The sequence below is a fragment of the Ananas comosus genome, linkage group 2, assembly GCF_001540865.1.
Source record: "Ananas comosus cultivar F153 linkage group 2, ASM154086v1, whole genome shotgun sequence".
In the NCBI taxonomy this organism is placed as follows: domain Eukaryota; kingdom Viridiplantae; phylum Streptophyta; class Magnoliopsida; order Poales; family Bromeliaceae; genus Ananas; species Ananas comosus.
Window position 1 is genome coordinate 15,642,567 of NC_033622.1, and position 18,416 is coordinate 15,660,982.

An 18,416-nucleotide genomic window follows, 5' to 3' on the forward strand; every position below is an offset into this window, starting at 1 on the left:
GGCCGTAGTTTTTTCTTGGGCTTTTTCCGATAACCTGACAGCTCTATTTTTGAAGGGTCTGGTTTTGGCTTAGAGCCGTGACCTTTAAAATCCGCACCACAGCAACCTGCCAATTAGAGCAATGTACTCGATCAAAAACATTTAAATTATTATCATTGTTTTTCTTTTAATGCTAATCAGAAGCCTTTAAAATTCAGGAAATGTCCTCAGAAGCTATCAACATTAACACATTAACACTTCAAGATGAACATTCTAGAGAATCCATAAAAATTGACTTAAATGTGTTGGCAATTTAAGGCCAAGCTTAAGCACGCAGAAAAAAGAAAAAAAAAAAAAATTAGCGGCAAGTTCACCAAACTTACCATTTTGATTTTGTTACTAACATCCAACCTGTAATAATGCATACAGTTAAGTTAGAACAACAGTTTAGTTGGAACACACTAGATTGCCGGTTTCAAATAGAGATACATGATTGAGCAGCCAAATAAAGTAATGAAGCAACGAGCAGAAAATTACACAGGAAAATTACACTCAAACGATAACAAATAACTCAGTACTTCTCCCTTCTACTGTACACCTGGCGGTTTATTTGCAATTGTTGTTAGTATAAGAATGACAGCTAATGTATAGTGGTTTCAGAGCCCCAAATTACAAAGAGACTATTTTTTGGTTATGCCTCATTGGGTCGGCATTTAATGGTAGTTAAATGAAGCGGCTCCTGTGGAAACTCGAACCCAGGATGGTACCATTACAACTGCACCTATTATTTGGTGATTGTGCAGGCTAAGTAACAGTCGACAACACGATCAATCATGTTGAAAATCAGCTCCAAAATGACACATGAAAATCAGCTCCAAAATGAAGGAATATGCGGCAAAGAACTAGAAAGCTGCTTTCCACCCTTGTCATACCATCAGCACATTCACCGAGAACACCCAAATACTTAAACTGGAAGACAAAGAATCGGCATTACTGAAGGGCTAGATGAGAATATTCCTAATGGCTCGTATATAGACGTTTTCATCCCCGTCGCTGGATGTAATGAAATCATCGCCTGCACCAGGTGCACGACAAATATATCCCGCCCGCTGACATTCTGCCATTTTTCGTAATTATCATTAGTCTTCAGGACCAGTACGGACCTTTAAGAGAGCCATAAGAAGCAGCAAGCCTTCGTGCCCAAAAACTCTCCTCAGGTGACCAGGATATTGACGAACCAAGAACAGCACACCATCTGAGATTAAGGAGAGCTGTTGCGAGAAACTCTTCAGATGCTTTAAATGCATTGATGATTTTTAATTCGGCATCTGGGTCTTCACTGTGGACAAGATCCTCCAAAGAAGCCCTCTTTTCGCAAAGAATATCTTCAGAGATCATTCGGATGCTTAAGACCTGCAATGCCTCCATTGCTGTAGTATGCAACTCACACTCCACATATGCAGAGAATGTGTACCACAGAGTTGAAGGATCAGGTTGGATTTTCTCTCTATGCATACGCTCAATAACATGCTCAATTATATGAAGTCGTCCCTGACATGGTGAGATTTAAATAAATTTAGATAAGGACATATGCTTTATTAAAACAAAAAGGCTTGATAAATATAATATTGCAAGATAAGTAGGCACTTTTGCATATGCTTCTCGAAGTATTGTGTTAAATAACTGGACGTCAAGCTGAATTCCTTCATCCTTCGCTTTATCCAAAAGGCTCATTGCACCATCAAACTCTTCATTTGCCAATAGGACCTGAGAAGAAATAGAAAAACAATTGCAGGTTTGAATGCTTCAAATTTTCTATGCAACTCTCATTCTATTATTCACTCAGACCCCTTTTTGGCCCTGGTCCTCAACCGACATCAACTCTTTGAGGACCCAACCCTCACCCAGACATAAAGTGGGAAGATCCAAATTTATTTCCACATTTCTCCTTCGCAGTTCCACTAGTAGTGGTACATGGACCCACCCTTACTAGATAGTATCTCTAACTAAAAATCAATCAGAAAGAAAATACCGTGTTACATTACCCTACGTGAAAGAGACAAATCCCAATGAACCTGATTTTGTTGCCCTGGAACAATTTTAGGTGGCAATAGTGCTAACTAAAGGCTAGGGCCTATATTTAAGGAGATGGGAGCTATGATAGTCATATTTTATTTTTATATTTTAGCTTGAAAGAAAAATGGCACTGAACCATCCCCTGCTCTTTGGTGCATATGTTAAATGTCAATTGAAACATCACTCGTGGGTAAGAGAATTACATATGGTACAAGAGAAGAGAGAACCCGTGCAAATATTGTCGAATACAATCCAGACCAATATATTTAGCTTGTATTGAAGGGATATATAGATCATACCTTCATAAGTGCAGTGTATGTCAAAGTTTGCGGACAAAAACCATCCCGATACATCAGGGACAGCAAAGCACAAGCAGATCTAAAACAAGTCAGCATACTGCAACATTCAATCATAATGTTGTATATTGCAACATTGGCTGGGAGACCGCAGGCCCTCATATTCTTAAAGACTCTGATAGCTGTGTGTGTCTGCATTGATTGACATTTCAATGGTGTAAAGAGTTTATCCAACAATGATACTTTGATAAGTAAAATAAATATAAACAAAGAATAGACACCAAAGAGAAGAAACGAAAAGCAGCGAAGTGCATACATCCTTAGACTTAACTAGCGCATGCAGGACAGTGTTATACATATCACTGTTCTGATAAGGATCTATGTGCCATAACATGTTCTCAGCAACATTTAAGTAGCGCAGCATCTCCTGTATCATGCCCTCAGCTCCAACAGCTCTTATCTGAAACAATAAGATGTCAAAGGTAAATCAATTATGATTAATTATGAAATGAAAGGTCTTGTTTCAATATATTTCACCATTTGGGAGAAAAATCACACATAAAAGACATACTAACATGACAAGTGGAAAAGCGGGAGAGCAAAATAACCATAATAGCAAAAGCGTAGACCGAATAGGCCCTGTACAATGATTGTAAGCAGCCAAAAGCACCAGAAACCTTCTACTGATATTTTTACTGTAGACGGTATACATAGTGACAGAAAGCCACTCAATGCTATGATAGATAACAATACCAAAAGTGACATGATAATTGATGGTTATTTGCTTTAGCAGATTTTATGTGCATATCACAGAATTGTTTGTAATAGTGCTGCAGTAGCAATATGACATATAATTGTCTGTGTTTCTTGGAAAAGACACCCCCCCCCCAAAAAAAAGAAGAAAAAAAGAAGAAAAAAAGTCAACAGGATACTGCACCTCATTTATCAATTTTCAGACAGGACTATATATGCAAGATTCGCAAAATGCACCAACTGCATACTTCTTTATTGATAATTAAAAAGACAGAGAGCATAGTAAATAGATTTTCCATGACAATATTGCTTATAAGCTGAAGTCAATCTAAAGATTTTGCTTGCTTAGCTTTATGAGAAGGATAGACACAAACAGGAAGCGAGGCAACAATACCAGATTCTTCATTGACACAAAGCTGTGTTGAATTCCATTCTTCAACATGTCCATCTCAATGAGGTGTATCCTTCTAGCAACATCAGCATGTGATAGCATATTTCCTTTCTCGTAAGGGACATTGACATTGGCAAACAATGAAAACATAAGCTCATAGGTTCTGATATTTAATTTGATATTGAAATGCTTTATCCTGGCTACTATACGGACTGCCCGTTCTGGTTCATTCTGCAAGATGATTTGAAAGGCTTGAGAATCCTACTAGATGTATGCATTAATCATAAACAGAAATCTACAGGATCCTAGTCAAAATAATGTACTGAAATGCAAAGCATCTTAAGCTGAAAGGACAATCTAATTGTACTTTGTTGAAAAAAAAATGATGATCTCATATAACTTAATGTTTAACAAGGATATATAGGAGGAACCCAATACACAGGAACAAATTAAGAAACTCTTCAAAGGCATTCCAAGAAGGTAATTAGTTTACCATAACATCACAGGCAGCAAGTAAGGCATTAAAGGGATTGATGAATTTTGGTAGACTATCCGAGAGCTTTTCCAGACAGGACTCGGCCAAATCCAGATCTAAATTTCTGCTATGACCAATTGAGAGAGCAGCAAGTGTATCGTTATAAAGCTCAATATTCTTTTTTTCCATTGATTCAACCTGAAAAAAACAACATTCCGCATAAATCATAAAAACATAATATAGGACCCTCTTTCTTTACGAAAACATATAATTGAATATTGAAATATTGTATTGTGCGCTGGCAATAACTGCCAATTCAAGTTCCATAGTTTATGTTTAAGAAAGGACAGGGTATGACCCAGCTTAGGGTACTTTAGTTTAGAAATTTGATCTTGAAAGCAACGGCAATACCGGGTCAACGGAGATAGACATACCACTTTCATGCCATATGTTACTCCTTTCCCAGTAATAACAGCTTTAACAAAGCCATCATAAGTATATCTTGAAGGTAGCAATCCAACTTCGCGCATCTAGATTAGACAGTATTAGCAAAATTAGGTTTGAATATGTATTATTAAGGGAATCAAATGCTATTTGGATATTTCCGTGTTACAAATCCAGGAAAAGAATAGTACAAAAAAGAAAATAATAAACGGTACAAAGTTGCTCGACATAATTACAAAATTCCTTCACTGGGTTGTAATTACATTAATGTGATTTCTGCCACTAGGTTTTAAATTATAAATTTCAAACCTAGTTTGGGATTGTGAGCCAATTTGGTCTGAACTGAGAATGAACTCAACCCAACTGTCTCCAGGTGTAGCTCTGCTCATGGAATCAAATAAAGCCTAAAATAGAAATAGATACCAAGACAGACAGATATCTGGTGTGCATGCTTAGTACAACTGTTTCAACAACTGGCAAATGGCAGGATAAATAAGGACGGTTCTACTTCAAAAGACAGTTTAGAAGTTAAATACAACCCAGAACAAAGCCAATATGATGGAGAGGATCAACTAGGTTAAAATCAAGTAGTTGAGGCTAAAAATTTACATGCTACTTTTCTTGCTTAGATATACGGATCTGATTGTTCAATTCACATTTGCCTCTTATTTCTTAGTCTGTATAAGTCCACATGAATGTGCTAATTTCTTTTGTGGGATGGATTTTTTGGGTTTTAGAACCAATAAGTGCAAGAACATAAAGAAACAACAACTTTCAAAACTTTAAGCATCAGAGACCAAATAGATAAGTATATTCATATTCTTAATATGAATAGGAAAAGCATATTGCAAACAATGGCCTGCAGAATCCAATGGAACTATACCTGCAAAAACAACTGCTCAGCTAACTGGCAGTTATTAAACCGTGCACAGGCATGTATCATATCATTATAAGACCATCTCAAGAAATTCTTAGTTGGTATAGATGCCTTTTCCAACATCTGTGCAGTACTTTCAATGTAAAATTCACTTTCCACCTGCACTGCAAAATTCTAATTATCAAATTAACAGTAGTGCCAATGTAGTTCAAAACATTCAGGGTACACATACCTTATCTAGCTCGTTGAAAGCAATTTCTGAGTGAGAAAAATCAACAACTTCTTGCTTTTCATGGTTTACTTGAAACGCTGGCAAGGGCAAATTTGCATGTGAGAAAAATCTGAGTCCTGATAAATCATTCATTGCAGGAATAGGAATATCTAATCTTGATGATTGGTACCGCCTTTTGGCAGAAACTGTAAGAGTGGCACTGTTTTGCCCAGCAAGGGTCACCATATATTGCAATGTCTTGTGTGCAGATTCTAGATCACCTAATCTAGTGAGGGCCTGTATAAATTTTCGTAGTGTTATGATGCTTGGGTTATAGTACCTAGTGCAATCCTCCCATATCTCATAAACTGCAGAAAGATTTTTCTGCAACACAGCAAGCTGCAAAGGACAAAATATAATCATGACAATTAAAGGAAGAACAATAACCAAGAGAAAACATGTGGTATTCAGAAATTAACAAAATTCTGAAACAAAGAATCTCACATTATCTCCCTATGATCCAAGAACAATGCAAGTATTTGACAGAAGGAGAAAGAACAGCTCAACCATCAAGGAACTAAATATTATTGTACAATAATAGGAGATCAAGAACGCAACATAAAAGCAGATGGGATTTCTTCAATAAAAGACTAACATCCAAATTCCAAGTCTAATTTTCCTCTACATCACAAGTTTGTAATACACAGGCCTGGTTTTTAAGATAGAAAACCAAAATCCACAGAAGAGAGTGCAAATTTTTTTTTATTAGCAAGACAAAATTCATAACTTCATACACATGTTGTCATGATGTGGAAAATGTTTAATTACTAGAGATGACAACAAGCAATATAGCCTGTGATTCATAACTTCATCCAAAGCTTGGTGTCACTATAATCCCCTGATTGGCTTATGATTCAAACAACCAAAAATTGACTAGCCATTACGCATATTCAATTGTGATAATGATTATCGAAACAGACTACAGGTTTTGCATGAAACATTTTATGGGCCACATATGTCAAAGTCTTCTGTACTCATTGTAAGATTCATTATTACTAAATCATCTTTCTGTTTATTACAAACCTTAAGAAGTTCCCAATAAGTTATTTCAGACTTCCCTAGAAGGTGGCTTTCCATTTTCTCCAAGCAGGCCTCAGCATAATTCCGATTGTGTGTACTTCCACATACACTTAAGAAAATATTAAACATTGAAAGAGAACTGCACACACGGTCATTTTCCCCAAGAAAAGCCAGCCAATTAAGTGCCTAAACAGAAAGAAAAGGATTATCAATAATATGAAAGCAGATTATCTCTAGAAAAAACGCTTCAGATGTAACTCACAACTCTTGTGCAAACCTTGAAAGCAAATTGAACAGATATAAGTTATTTGCACGCATGATAGAAAAAAGATTTTGAAATAAATGTAATAGAAATGGCAATGAACAGGAAATTCAAATACTCGAAGAGAATGTACAAGCCAAATTTAGAAAGCTATTATTTGTTAAATTACATTTCAAATACTCAGCAAGTCTAATAGCTGTGTTTCAAAAGAATGTTCACCTACCTCCTTAAGGTATCCTCCTTTGGTGAAGGCTTGGATGATGGATCTGCAACAACTTTTATTCGGATCTATTGCATTTTGCTCCATGACTTTCCATGTCTCCAGAACAAACTGATACAAACATCCATTTTAATAAAAATCGTACAAAATAAAATGCATATTTTGCACATAAGTTCCAAGAAACCTACAATATGAAGTACGTGAAAAGTCAACAAGAATGGCAAAGAGAACTACTATTGCATTCTATATAATTAACCAAAGAAATAAAATATGAAAAAGGAAAACCTTCCCAAGCAACAAAATTACCCAACTTTGCCTCCCTATTGCTGCAAAGTAGGGGGGTGCCAGGTTGAAAATATTGAAAGCATAAGGGAGCATTAGACCATTGTTTCAAATAACTCGTGGTGATTTAGAAACTTTTACTAAAAGTTTCTTCAATGTGAAACCAGTGGAAAGGGAATACTGGATATTAAAATTAATGGTTTCCTTCTAGCAAAAGTGACCCTAGGAGTCTTTCCACAGAATTTGCTTAATAAGAGGTGTTTGATGTACACATTTATGGTTGCTCAGATCACTAGATACTAGGCAAAGAACAAGTAATAGATAACAAAACAATTTTCCTCGGCCCCAAATTCGTAATTCGTCCCGCATTAAAAGGTGTTAGAATTTTGTTTGCCGACTAAAGAAACAGATCGCTATCAATATATATCATCATATCTTATATAGAACCTCCTTAACTCAAATTGTGATCCAACTGCCTCTACGTTTTTCCTAAAAAGGAAATAGAGAAGAAAGGCATGAAGTCGTGAAAAGAAATATGAAGCCACTAAAAACAGTCTTTCTTTCAGTGCAATCTCTTGTAAGACAAAGCATATCCAGAAATATCAACAAGTTTAATAGCCTTATGGGTTTCTCCAAATCGAACACTAAACCAACAGAGCACAAATGCAGCCAAAAGATACACAGAATAGTTCGTCTGATGTTTAATGATTGAATATCCCAAGCAATCAAAGTCACCAATAAAACCAAAGTTTTCTGGTGAAAAGTTGTTTCTCATACTATATTAAATGTGCAAATGCTAATTTCTCAGTATCTCTTTTCTGAATTTCATTAACAAGTGCTTCAAGTGGAGAGAAGAAGCACAGCATTTTACTTATCTTATGACATGTAGTCAGAAGAAGAAATAAGTATCTTGTTGGAAGTAAACTCACCAAAGGATCAGCAGTATCTGCACAGTATTCAAGAATATAAGAAAAATCTTGAGCAGTTAAACAGCCACTCGCATGACCTAGATTCAAAAGCATCATCGAGGCTTGCTCTCTTTCTCCTCGACGAAGAGCATTGACAACTTGTAGCTGTGCAAATCTACTCACCAACTTTGCTCTCCATCCAAAATGATCATAATCTGCAAGTCATGGCATCATATTGTGCAGCATGATAAAAAATAAAATAAAAAATAAGCACGTCTTTATGAAAGTAAGGCACTTAAATTGATCCTACAATCCACCGAGTTAAACATGTTTTGATAGAACAAATATCCCAACTGTACAACTATGTTTATTTGCTAAAAACAGAAGCGTGATGATAGGTTGCAGATTACTATCCTCTAGTCAGAGTGACGCGCCTACATTTTTTCAACTTTCATCATGAGCATAAGAATATCAAGATTCCCCACAGCAGCTAAACATAGGAAGGCTTCCTATAATCAACCATGTATCTACATAAGTTTTCTCATTTGTCGACTCTCGAAACCAGAACCAAAAAAAAAAAAAAAAAAAAAAAAAAAAAAAAGTGAACAGATATCCCAGAAAATAATGGAAATCTTTTATAACAAAATGACATACTAAAAGTTTACAAATTTGTTACTCAGGATAGAAAGAACAGTTCTTGATATATAAATGGCTAAAACATTTACGATATTGATATCTACATTCCGACACTTCAAAAAGAGCCAATCTAATTTACTCTAAACAGGTAATCAATGTACAAAAACCAGTTGCATAAACAAAGTACAAGGTTCTTTAATGCCCTCAGAAGAAGTGTAGCAATAATACCATGAGAGCCATCGGTGTGGGACGTCGACTGTAATCTAGCAGTAGGCTTTGCTTGTGCCTAAAGAATCCAAATTAATAGATCAATTCGATGGCTATTCTCTATAAGACTGCAGCATTGCAGTAAAAACTCAATAGCATTAGATTGATGAATTCAGAAAAAATATGAAAAGAAAATAAAACCGCACTTTTCGTCGCGCTTCGCGAACATTCGGAGAATCAAGAGATCGGCGAGCTGCTCTCCATCTGAAATCCAAGAAAGCAGAATCAAGGAGAAGGTGATGGCATAAAAAGATTGAATCTGGGTGATACAAGAAAAACTTACATGTATCCACGCATACTCTTCGGATATCTTTCCAAAGGGGATGAAAATTAGGGGCAATAAACGGATAAATGGAAACCCTAATTAATGGAGAAGGAGGTGTTTCGGCGAGAAAGAGTCGATCGGGGGCCGAATGGGAGGCGCGGCGATTTGGAGTGTGGGTTTGGCCGTTTGGGGGAAGAGGAGGAGGAGGAGGAGGAGATGGGGAGAGAGGGTTGGGAAATTGAAATTGGTCGAGGGACCGTTTTATCAGACCTTACTAGTAGTCGAACTAAAACGGCTAATGACGGGGTTGGGCCAGATAATGGGCCAAAAGCCCAATCCGTGGTCAACTCTCACTCTAATAAAAGTATTCAAATGTTGGGCCAATCCTACAGGCCAGCACGATTTTTTTTCGTTCTTTCTTCTATAACCAAAATTATTTAAATTTTATATTATTTTTTATTTTTTAAAAAAATATCTAAAATCTGTTTCTACTGAATAAATAATTATTTAGTATATTTGTACATGATTAGTATTAAAAAAATTTTAAAATGAAATTTAAAAAGACCCAAAGACGGCTTTAGGCCCAGCACGGTGCAAACTGGTCCACGCCAATAGCCTTGCTAGGCCTGGGAAGAGGAATAGGCGGACCAATACGGCTCGGTGCTGAGAAGGGCCGCCTTTGGGCCTGTGTTGGTCCGGAAAAATGTGGATACAGCACTCACATTACACCTTACGAATGGGTATCAGCTCTCATGTAATGGCTTACACGTACATGTTTGTTTTGATGTCAGTAATTAGAATTCTAACATTTTACGCGGGTGGAGACTTTCAGACCTAGTTGGCTGCTGGTGTAACATCTGGAATGTCCGAAACGATTGTATCTTTCAGAACATCCCGCCGAACCCCGGCTTAGCGACTCAGAGACTCTTCCTGCTGCTAAAAGAGTGGGATCTCCTTCTAGACACGTAGCAGTTTTGGACCCAACATTTTTTTTTTTTTTTCGGCCTGTTTTCTCTCGGGGCCGTGCTGCCCCACTCTTGTAGTTTAATTCATCTGTTTAATGAATAAAGCGGGTAGCGTGCTACTTTTTTCTTAAAAAAAACATTTTACGCGGGTGGGAGAAAATAAAAATTATTATTTAGTGATCCACTTGACATAATTGAGTCCGCTACGGGTGAGCGTAAACAGTCACTCGCAAAGCTACCAACCGTCCCTAGCTAACACAAGTGGCAAAAGACTTGGTGATTGGTATTCGAAGTTTCAAGTTCAAATTTTAATTGATTCATATTTTCAACTAGATTTATTTATAAATAAAATAAATGAAGCGCGTAGCATACCACCTAATTCTTAAAAAAAAAAAAAAAAAAAATCACTTGTAAAGCTAACGAAAGAGTTGGAGCACAACTCGAGTTTACACCGACGATAGTTGATTAGCACTAGCATTCAAGTACAAAGAATTTAAAGTTGTGATTAATTTTATACAGTTCCTTGCAAAAACATCAAATAACAGATAAGTTTTTACAAAACTTAAATGATTAGATTTACCCCTCCGATTTTTTTTTATTTATAAATAGATCTCTCCAAAAGTTTTGGTTCATTCGTGTATGTTTCCATCTTTTGATTTATCATTAATTTTTTAATAGTGATATGTAAAATAACTATTTTATTCTTACAAATTTGTCACTACAAAAATTATCTTTATTTTTTTTTTCTCTTCTCACCTTCACCGTGGTACATGCGGCGTATCTCATTTTTGCCGCAATCGAGAATCTTGCTTTGTTGTTGCCACCATAGGTTATTTACTATTTAGCTAATTGTAGTTAATTTTTAAATTTTATAGCTCAAATTTTATATAATATATTTGTTATTTGATATTTTTACAGAAACTGCATAAATTGTCGCCAGAGAGGCCATAGCTGCTTGGTGCAATTTTTCTGGAACCGGACAAATCAGCCAAGCATTAATTACTTGTGAAGTTAAAGGAAGATTATTTTTTATTTTTTATTTTTTAACCTTATATATTTTTAGTGACAGAGCTTTTCATATTCAGTTGTATCTTCTTTTTTTTTTTCCTTCTTCTTGTGGGGATGCTCCATCACTTACTCATTGAGACCACCTATACAGTCAGGGACGGAGCTATTGAGGGGTCTACGGTGATCATGGCCCCCTCTAAATTTTTTAAAATTATATAAAAGTTCTTCATAATAAAAATTAAAATATTATAAATTTTAATTTTAGGGGGTCAAATTAATTTTTTTCAACAAAATTTATGTCTCAATTTCTTTTCGAACTTCTTGATCCTTTTCCTTCAACTTTTAGGGCGTGTTTGGTTCGAAGTCGGAATCGTTATCGGAATTGGAATCAAAATAAGCTGGAATCGGAATCGGAATGACTCATTACCTAATTCTGTTTGGTTCATCACCTGAATCGGAATCGAAATAAATTATTCCCATTGTCGGTGTTTGGTTCATGTGGATATAAAAAACGTAATCAAATTAATATACTAACATTATCTTTATAATATATTAATTTAAATTCAAATTAAAAATTAAATATTAAAAATTTACATCAAAATTTTGAAATAATGTCAAAATTTTAAATCTATTTTTTTAAAAAAAAATTAAACTTTGAAGTTAAGTGGATAATTCAAAATATAAAACTAAATTTCGATTTATTCAAATTCAAATTTAAAATTACAATTTAAATTTTAATTTGAATCCATAAATTTAATTTAAGTTTGAAATAAAATTTGAATAAAACTTTATATAAATTAAAATTTAATTTAAATTCAAATTCATAAGTTAGATTCGAAATACTTGATTAAATTTTAATTTTTAATTTAAGTTCAAATTAAAATTTAAAATTATATATTTAATTTTTAAATTTTAACTCATATTTTAATTAAAAAAGTTGAAAAAATAAATTTAATCCGAATAAATATCCATTCCGTCCGGATTCAACTTCCAATCCGGCCTCCTAGGCCGGATTGAAAAAAAAGGTGATTGGGAGATTCCCATTCCACTCAGGAATCGAAATTAGAATCGGACTCCCGCGTACCAAACACCCACAAACGGATTTACTCATTCCAATTCCGATTCCAGAGTGAAAAAGAAGCGAACCAAACACGCCCTTACAGTCTTGTTCCTTTTTGGCATATTATCGTTATCTGTAAATCTGACAAAATTTTTTTTTTTACTATTCGAAATTGAATTTTTTTTCTATCATATCTAAATTTTGGCCCCCCATCTTAATTTTTAGTTTCGTCCCTGTATACAGTGTTGTACCTTAACCTCAAGAGGACATTAGAATCTTTCCTTTCATTACCACTCTGACAAGGAGCAAATCACTGTGGCCTGAGAGAAGTCCTCTGTTCTCCTACACCTTCGCAATAACAAAATTTATTGCTGATTAATATCTTAGTTATATATATATATATATATATATATATATATATATATATCATTTTGCTTTCCAATTTTCTGGAATATTTTTTATTCTGAGCCAGTTGGAAACAGGTCAATTTTTCATCATTCTCCAAATAAAAGGATGACAATGACAATCAGAAAAATCTCAAAAAGGAAAAGAACTAAATATCATAAATTTATGGATTCATCATTTTGTTACTTAGTTATCCGGATTTATTTGCAATTAGTTTCCTCAATATTTTCTTGAGCACTGAGATTTTTCTCTTCTTGTAGTTTCTGCACCATCTTCTGGAGTTCTGATCTCTCCTCTCTAAGCCGCGCGTTCTCGTGCATGATCCGATCGCAGCCCCTCATCGCACGGTTCAGCTCGTCGAGCAGTTGGCGGTTGGCGCTGCGGAGGTGAACCACCTGCGCCCAAAGCTCGCTTAAATGCTTCTGCTTCCTCATCCGCGAGCGGCGCGCGGACTCTCTATTGGATATCATCCTTCTCCTCCTCCTCTCTTCTTCCGAGCTACGGTGGCGGTCGTCTGCCTCATCGGAAGTCGAGCCGCTACGAAGGCAAGAAACGGTCGAAACACTGCAGGCAGGAGGACTATGAAGATCGCTAAATTCATGGTTTGGCTGCATGATGTGGATATTTTGGTTGACGCAAGGCCCGAATATGTTGCCAAAGTGGAAGGAGGACATGTTGTTTTGGGCCGCGTCATAGTGTGAGCTTTTGAAGGTAGGAGTGTTCGAAGGCGAGAGGTATCGAATGCTCGCGACTTCGCCGGTGGGATGCATGGCTAGTACTCACAAGGGGAGAAAGGAAAAGCAAAAAAAGAAAGGAGGCCTTTATTCTTGTTCTACAACTGGCTATGGAAGGAGGGTGTAATTTATAGTACGAAAGGCTTAATGAGAAGAGGTCCCCACTTCCATTAGCCTCAAACAGTTCATCAATCGTCAAATACTACTGCGGCAAAAAATTATACGACATTGATCACTCGTGAGGTAACCGTTTGGTAACGATGCATTAATTAAATGTGCTATATATGCTAAATGAATACATGGGTATTTGAAGGAACCCCCATCAGGGCCGTCGGTTCGTGATCGGATGGTTGTTATGGACCAATGGGCCCTTAATTAGTAGCATCACATGTAACAGGTGCTTTGGCCATTTAACTTGCTACTGGTTGGATAACAGTGACAGGCATTTTGCAATGAATTGAGTAGGGTAGAGAAGAATAATTCCATGGTGCGGCAAATCCACAACGGATAATGGCGTTAATTAAGATGTTTATATGACTAATCGTATAGATATAAAGATGACTAGAGAGCGGAGGATTGATATGATATACTATTAGGTCCAAATCTATAAGCTTAAGTTTGAAACTTTGAATGGTTTTCCAATATATGTGCTTAATTCTAGTGCATGTAGTAATTATGCTCCGTTTATTTCCCCAAATGATTGATAATGCATGATTCTCTCAATGTTGGGTTATATCAAGTTATAACCAAGTTGTGGGTGCAACTTGTTTTTTTTTTAAAAAAAAAATAAAATAAAAAAGGCAGGTGACGGAATAGAATTAGTTGCTTTCACAAAAGTGAAGGAATTATATATGATGACCCGAGAGTCCACTGCGGTGGCGCCCTTTCGCCTCAAAATGGGATGGATAATTAGGTTCGATGCACTGCAGGGAACGGCACTATTTTTTTGATCAAAATGAAAAAATATATGGACGGTTCCTAGCGCAAGTGGCAAAAGGCTTGATAGTTGGTATTTAAGATCCCAAGTTCGAATCCTAATTAATTTATATTTTCAGCTAAATTTATTTCTAAATAAAATTAAACGAAAAAAATAACATGCTATCTATCTCTTAAAAAAAAAAAAAAAAAAAAAAAAAAAAAACAACAACAACGGCCATAAGTAATACTTGATATCCTTATCATGAGTTGTGTCAAGTCTCTGTCTTAAGGTCTTCATAAATGTCCTGGGCCATTTATTTTTGTTACGGGATTCAGCTTTTTTAATCGGTCCTTTTGGTTTCTTTCTTACTCATCTATTACTCTTTATGAATCCCCAATGTTTTAAGCTGATATGTCATAATCTCTTAATTTTAAAATTTTTTTAATTTAGAATAATCCATTTTATTCTCTCTCTCAACATACGTCTTTTCATCTCCCCTATTTAATTTTTATTTAGAATGAACCATTTTATTCTCTCTCTCAACATACGTCTCTTCATCTCCCCCATTCAATTTTTATTTAGAATGAGCCATTTTACTCTCTCTCTCTCAACATTCGTCTTCTCATCTTCCCCATTTTATTCTCTCTTTCTCAACATACGTCTCTTCATCTCTCCCATTTAATTTTTATTTAGAATGAGCTATTTTACTCTGTATGTCTCTTCATCTCTCCCATTTAATTTTTATTTAGAATGAGCTATTTTACTCTCTCTCTCTCTCCATCGTTGGTAGATGTACCAAGTGAGATACACAAAAAAATATTTAATATTTTATTATTATTAATTACTACTATAGTTTCTACCCGCTGCAAAGCGCGGGACTCTTCACTAGTTGATGTATTATAGACGCATCCTTGTTATGAGAAACATCTAAACTGGAGACAATTTGTGTCTAGATTCAAGAGTTTTATTAAATGGAGAAAATTAAGTATACATAACTCGAACTCCTGACCTCTTATTCTAATAATCAAATTAAATTAGATAAATCAACTGTTTTTTTTTTTTTTTTTGAGAGATAGGTAGCACGCTATCCTCTTCGTTTATTTCATTTAGAAATAAACTTAGCTAGAAATGTGAATCAACTAGGATTCGAACTTGGGTCTCGGATACCAACCACCAAGTCCTTTGCCACTTGCTCTAGGGATGGTCGGTTAGATAAATCAACTGTTGTTTTTTAAAAGTTTAGCTATTAGAGAATAATATTTGTAATATTTATATTCAATAAAATGAAGATTATAAAACTGCTAATCTTTTCAAAAAGCATCAGTTGGAAATGCACAGAAGAGTTCAGAGCGAGCTTCTACTTAAGAGTTAAGAGGCTAATTTGCTTCCAGAGCTGAGTTTCTGCTTCTAGGATAAGTTCCTGCTGGATGAAATACTTGACTATAAGCCAGGTGCTAGAACTAGCTTATGTTTGGTAGACCCAAATGATGCTAACACTCTCCTTTTTACTTAACACACTTATAATTTTTCTTAATTTTCTAGAAAAAAGGATTATTTTATATGATTAATTATTGATACAACATCAAGATTTGGAATTTAAAGTATGATAATAGATGCATATTTGAATTTCAGCGTCTCTATAGGCAAGATAACACGCATCCATCTCCCTTGCTTTTGTCAAATCTTATTATAGTTTTCTTATTCAACCGTGTCACTCGTACTCTATAAAGTAAAAATAATTACTAATAAATGGACTTCACAAAAAACAAGAAATATCATAACCCAAAAGAAGCACCATCTCATAATATCAATTGATAATATAGGCAAACAGTTGTTGAAAAGGAACAAGAAACAATTTTTTCGTATCAACAGGAAAGAGTATGCTGGATTAGAGACACTAAAACTAGTATACCGTACGTCTCGCAATAAAATTATCCACATCTTTATTCTGCAAAAAGGATGATAACTTCACCAATTTATCCGCATCGCTTCCATTATATTGGTAGACAAAGAATATCTATTTCGTGCATGATGTTTCTCACGCTTACAGGTTTCCTACTGTTCATCTATATATGGCTCTTTTTATAGTGTAACCGGGCTATCATTACATCGGCAGTATCTAGTGCATAAAATTTAATGATTGATACTTAAGACTTCGAGTTCTAAATATAATGTTTTATATATTTTAAGCTGAGTTTATTTTTTATATTGTGTTTGATACAAAAAGAAACATACTAGAATAAAAAATTTTGAGTTTGAAATTTTATAAAAATTCTTATATTATTTTATTATCTTACATTTAATTTAAATTCATGTATTGAGTGGAACCGATTAAAAATTTTAATGTGAATAACAAACTAAACGATCTATATCCGAATTATTATAAGTTAATTATAAAAAATTATTATTTGGGCATAAACTTATTCCAGAAGTCAACAATGTAAAAGAGTCAATGCTCATCGTACGAGATAAAATTAGTTCTAAATAAAATAAACGAATCAAATAGCTAGCGTGCAACCTATCTCTAAAAGAAAATAAAAAAGAGAAAAAAAAAAAAAAAAACATAACCTTAATATCTAGATCTTTTTAGATGTTGTAGATTGCATCAAATAAGTTTAATGTTACTTTTTAAGGTTCTTAAAATCGAGTTTGAGGAAACAGGTCTACGGTGGACAAGGTCCAGGCAAAAATGTATCCGAAGATAGCGTTTTTGTCCTGTTGTGCGACACCTGCATCTCCAAGTCTCCACGTTTTGCCCTGCGGGGAACCGACACCTTTGATTTCATGCCGTACCGAATATCTCCACCGTCGGATCAAAAAGCCGATGATGGCGTTAATTCCATCTCAATGGTGGTGCGGTGGGTCCCACGTCTATTTGAATATAGATTTGCTTACTCACGCCCATGTATAATAATGGGTTAATTCCATACAAATCCTTTCTAACATAGTAAATGATAAACATATCCCTACAAAAGTTAATTTTTATGTATTGTTCCTACAAAAGTTTTAATATCTTCAAATATGGCCCAGCCGTTAGAATCCGTTAGAAAAACTTAGTTAACCATAAGTTAAATACTTAACCCTGATTAATTTTTGATATTTTTACTCATCTTATATTATACTGTTATAACTTTTAGAATGACATATTTGCGATGGCAAAATTGAAAATATAAACGATTTTTTAACTGTAATAAACCAGAGGGATATATTTGAAAATATTAGAACTTTTGTAGGGCCAACAAATTAAAGTTGAATTTTTTAGAGCTATATTTGTTATTTATTATATTTGTAGGGATCTGTATGAAATTAACCCAATAATATAACTTGCCATACTTTTAATTGGTACGTATTCAAAATGAGTCTGATCCTAAAAAAAAGGAAAGATAAGTATCTGATGCGTAAAGCACAGTAGGCTTGTAATATATAGTACGAAATGAACACATTAGGATAAATTTAGTGATCTTGATCATGCTATCAGAAAAAACTAATGCACCTATATATGCAGTGTGCAATTATTCCATTAGGGTGCGTTTGGTTCAAGTTATCCTGGCAGGATTACAGGCAATCCTGTCAGAATAACTGTGTTTGGTTAATCCGCTATGTAATCTAGTCGTTAATGTAACATTACAAATCGAGCAGGATTACATCGAAAATATTAACGGGAGGGGGGTCGTGTATCTTGCATTACTGAAACCCGTTAATACTACATATTATGTAAAATGACAATTTGACCCTCCAATAACCCAAAATCTAATTAACAGCATTATTTTCATCTCTCTCTCGCCGTCCCATGGCCCTCTCTCTCGCACGCCGCTTTCTCTCGCTCTCTCTCTCAACGTCTCTCTCTCTCTCTCTCTCTCACACGAACACCTATCATCTTCTATTGCGTCGTCCTCCGAAGTA

The 18,416-nt window shown here is 35.1% G+C and overlaps 2 protein-coding genes across 3 annotated transcripts; both read right to left on the bottom strand.

The window, feature by feature from the left end:
* LOC109706959 (pentatricopeptide repeat-containing protein At1g76280) lies at positions 349 to 9,656 on the bottom strand. Of its 2 annotated transcripts, none has more exons than XM_020227989.1 (15): positions 9,441 to 9,656; positions 9,304 to 9,361; positions 9,119 to 9,176; positions 8,276 to 8,469; positions 7,068 to 7,175; positions 6,586 to 6,768; positions 5,524 to 5,901; positions 5,298 to 5,450; positions 4,405 to 4,500; positions 3,989 to 4,168; positions 3,499 to 3,726; positions 2,683 to 2,811; positions 2,355 to 2,543; positions 1,627 to 1,746; positions 349 to 1,530 (listed from the first exon to the last, which is right to left on the bottom strand). In XM_020227989.1, the coding sequence occupies exons 1-15, from the start codon at positions 9,452 to 9,454 to the stop codon at positions 1,126 to 1,128; spliced, it is 2,493 nt and encodes an 830-aa protein (XP_020083578.1). In that variant the 5' UTR covers positions 9,455 to 9,656; the 3' UTR covers positions 349 to 1,125. The 2 variants fall into 2 exon arrangements, with proteins under 2 accessions (XP_020083578.1, XP_020083577.1); XM_020227988.1 differs by having other exon boundaries at positions 2,668 to 2,811.
* On the bottom strand, positions 12,931 to 13,641 carry LOC109706613 (basic leucine zipper 8-like). The gene has a single exon (XM_020227556.1). The coding sequence runs from the start codon at positions 13,628 to 13,630 to the stop codon at positions 13,061 to 13,063; it is 570 nt and encodes a 189-aa protein (XP_020083145.1). The 5' UTR covers positions 13,631 to 13,641; the 3' UTR covers positions 12,931 to 13,060.

Coding starts and splice junctions, on each gene's coding strand:
- LOC109706959 (XM_020227988.1), bottom strand. Junction 6,769..7,067: donor AAGGAGGATACCTTAAGGAG/GTAGGTGAACAT, acceptor CTTTCTGTTTAG/GCACTTAATTGGCTGGCTTT. Junction 1,531..1,626: donor TTCGAGAAGCATATGCAAAA/GTGCCTACTTAT, acceptor TCACCATGTCAG/GGACGACTTCATATAATTGA.
- LOC109706613 (XM_020227556.1), bottom strand. CDS start 13,630: ATGCATCCCACCGGCGAAGTCGCGAGCATTCGATACCTCTCGCCTTCG.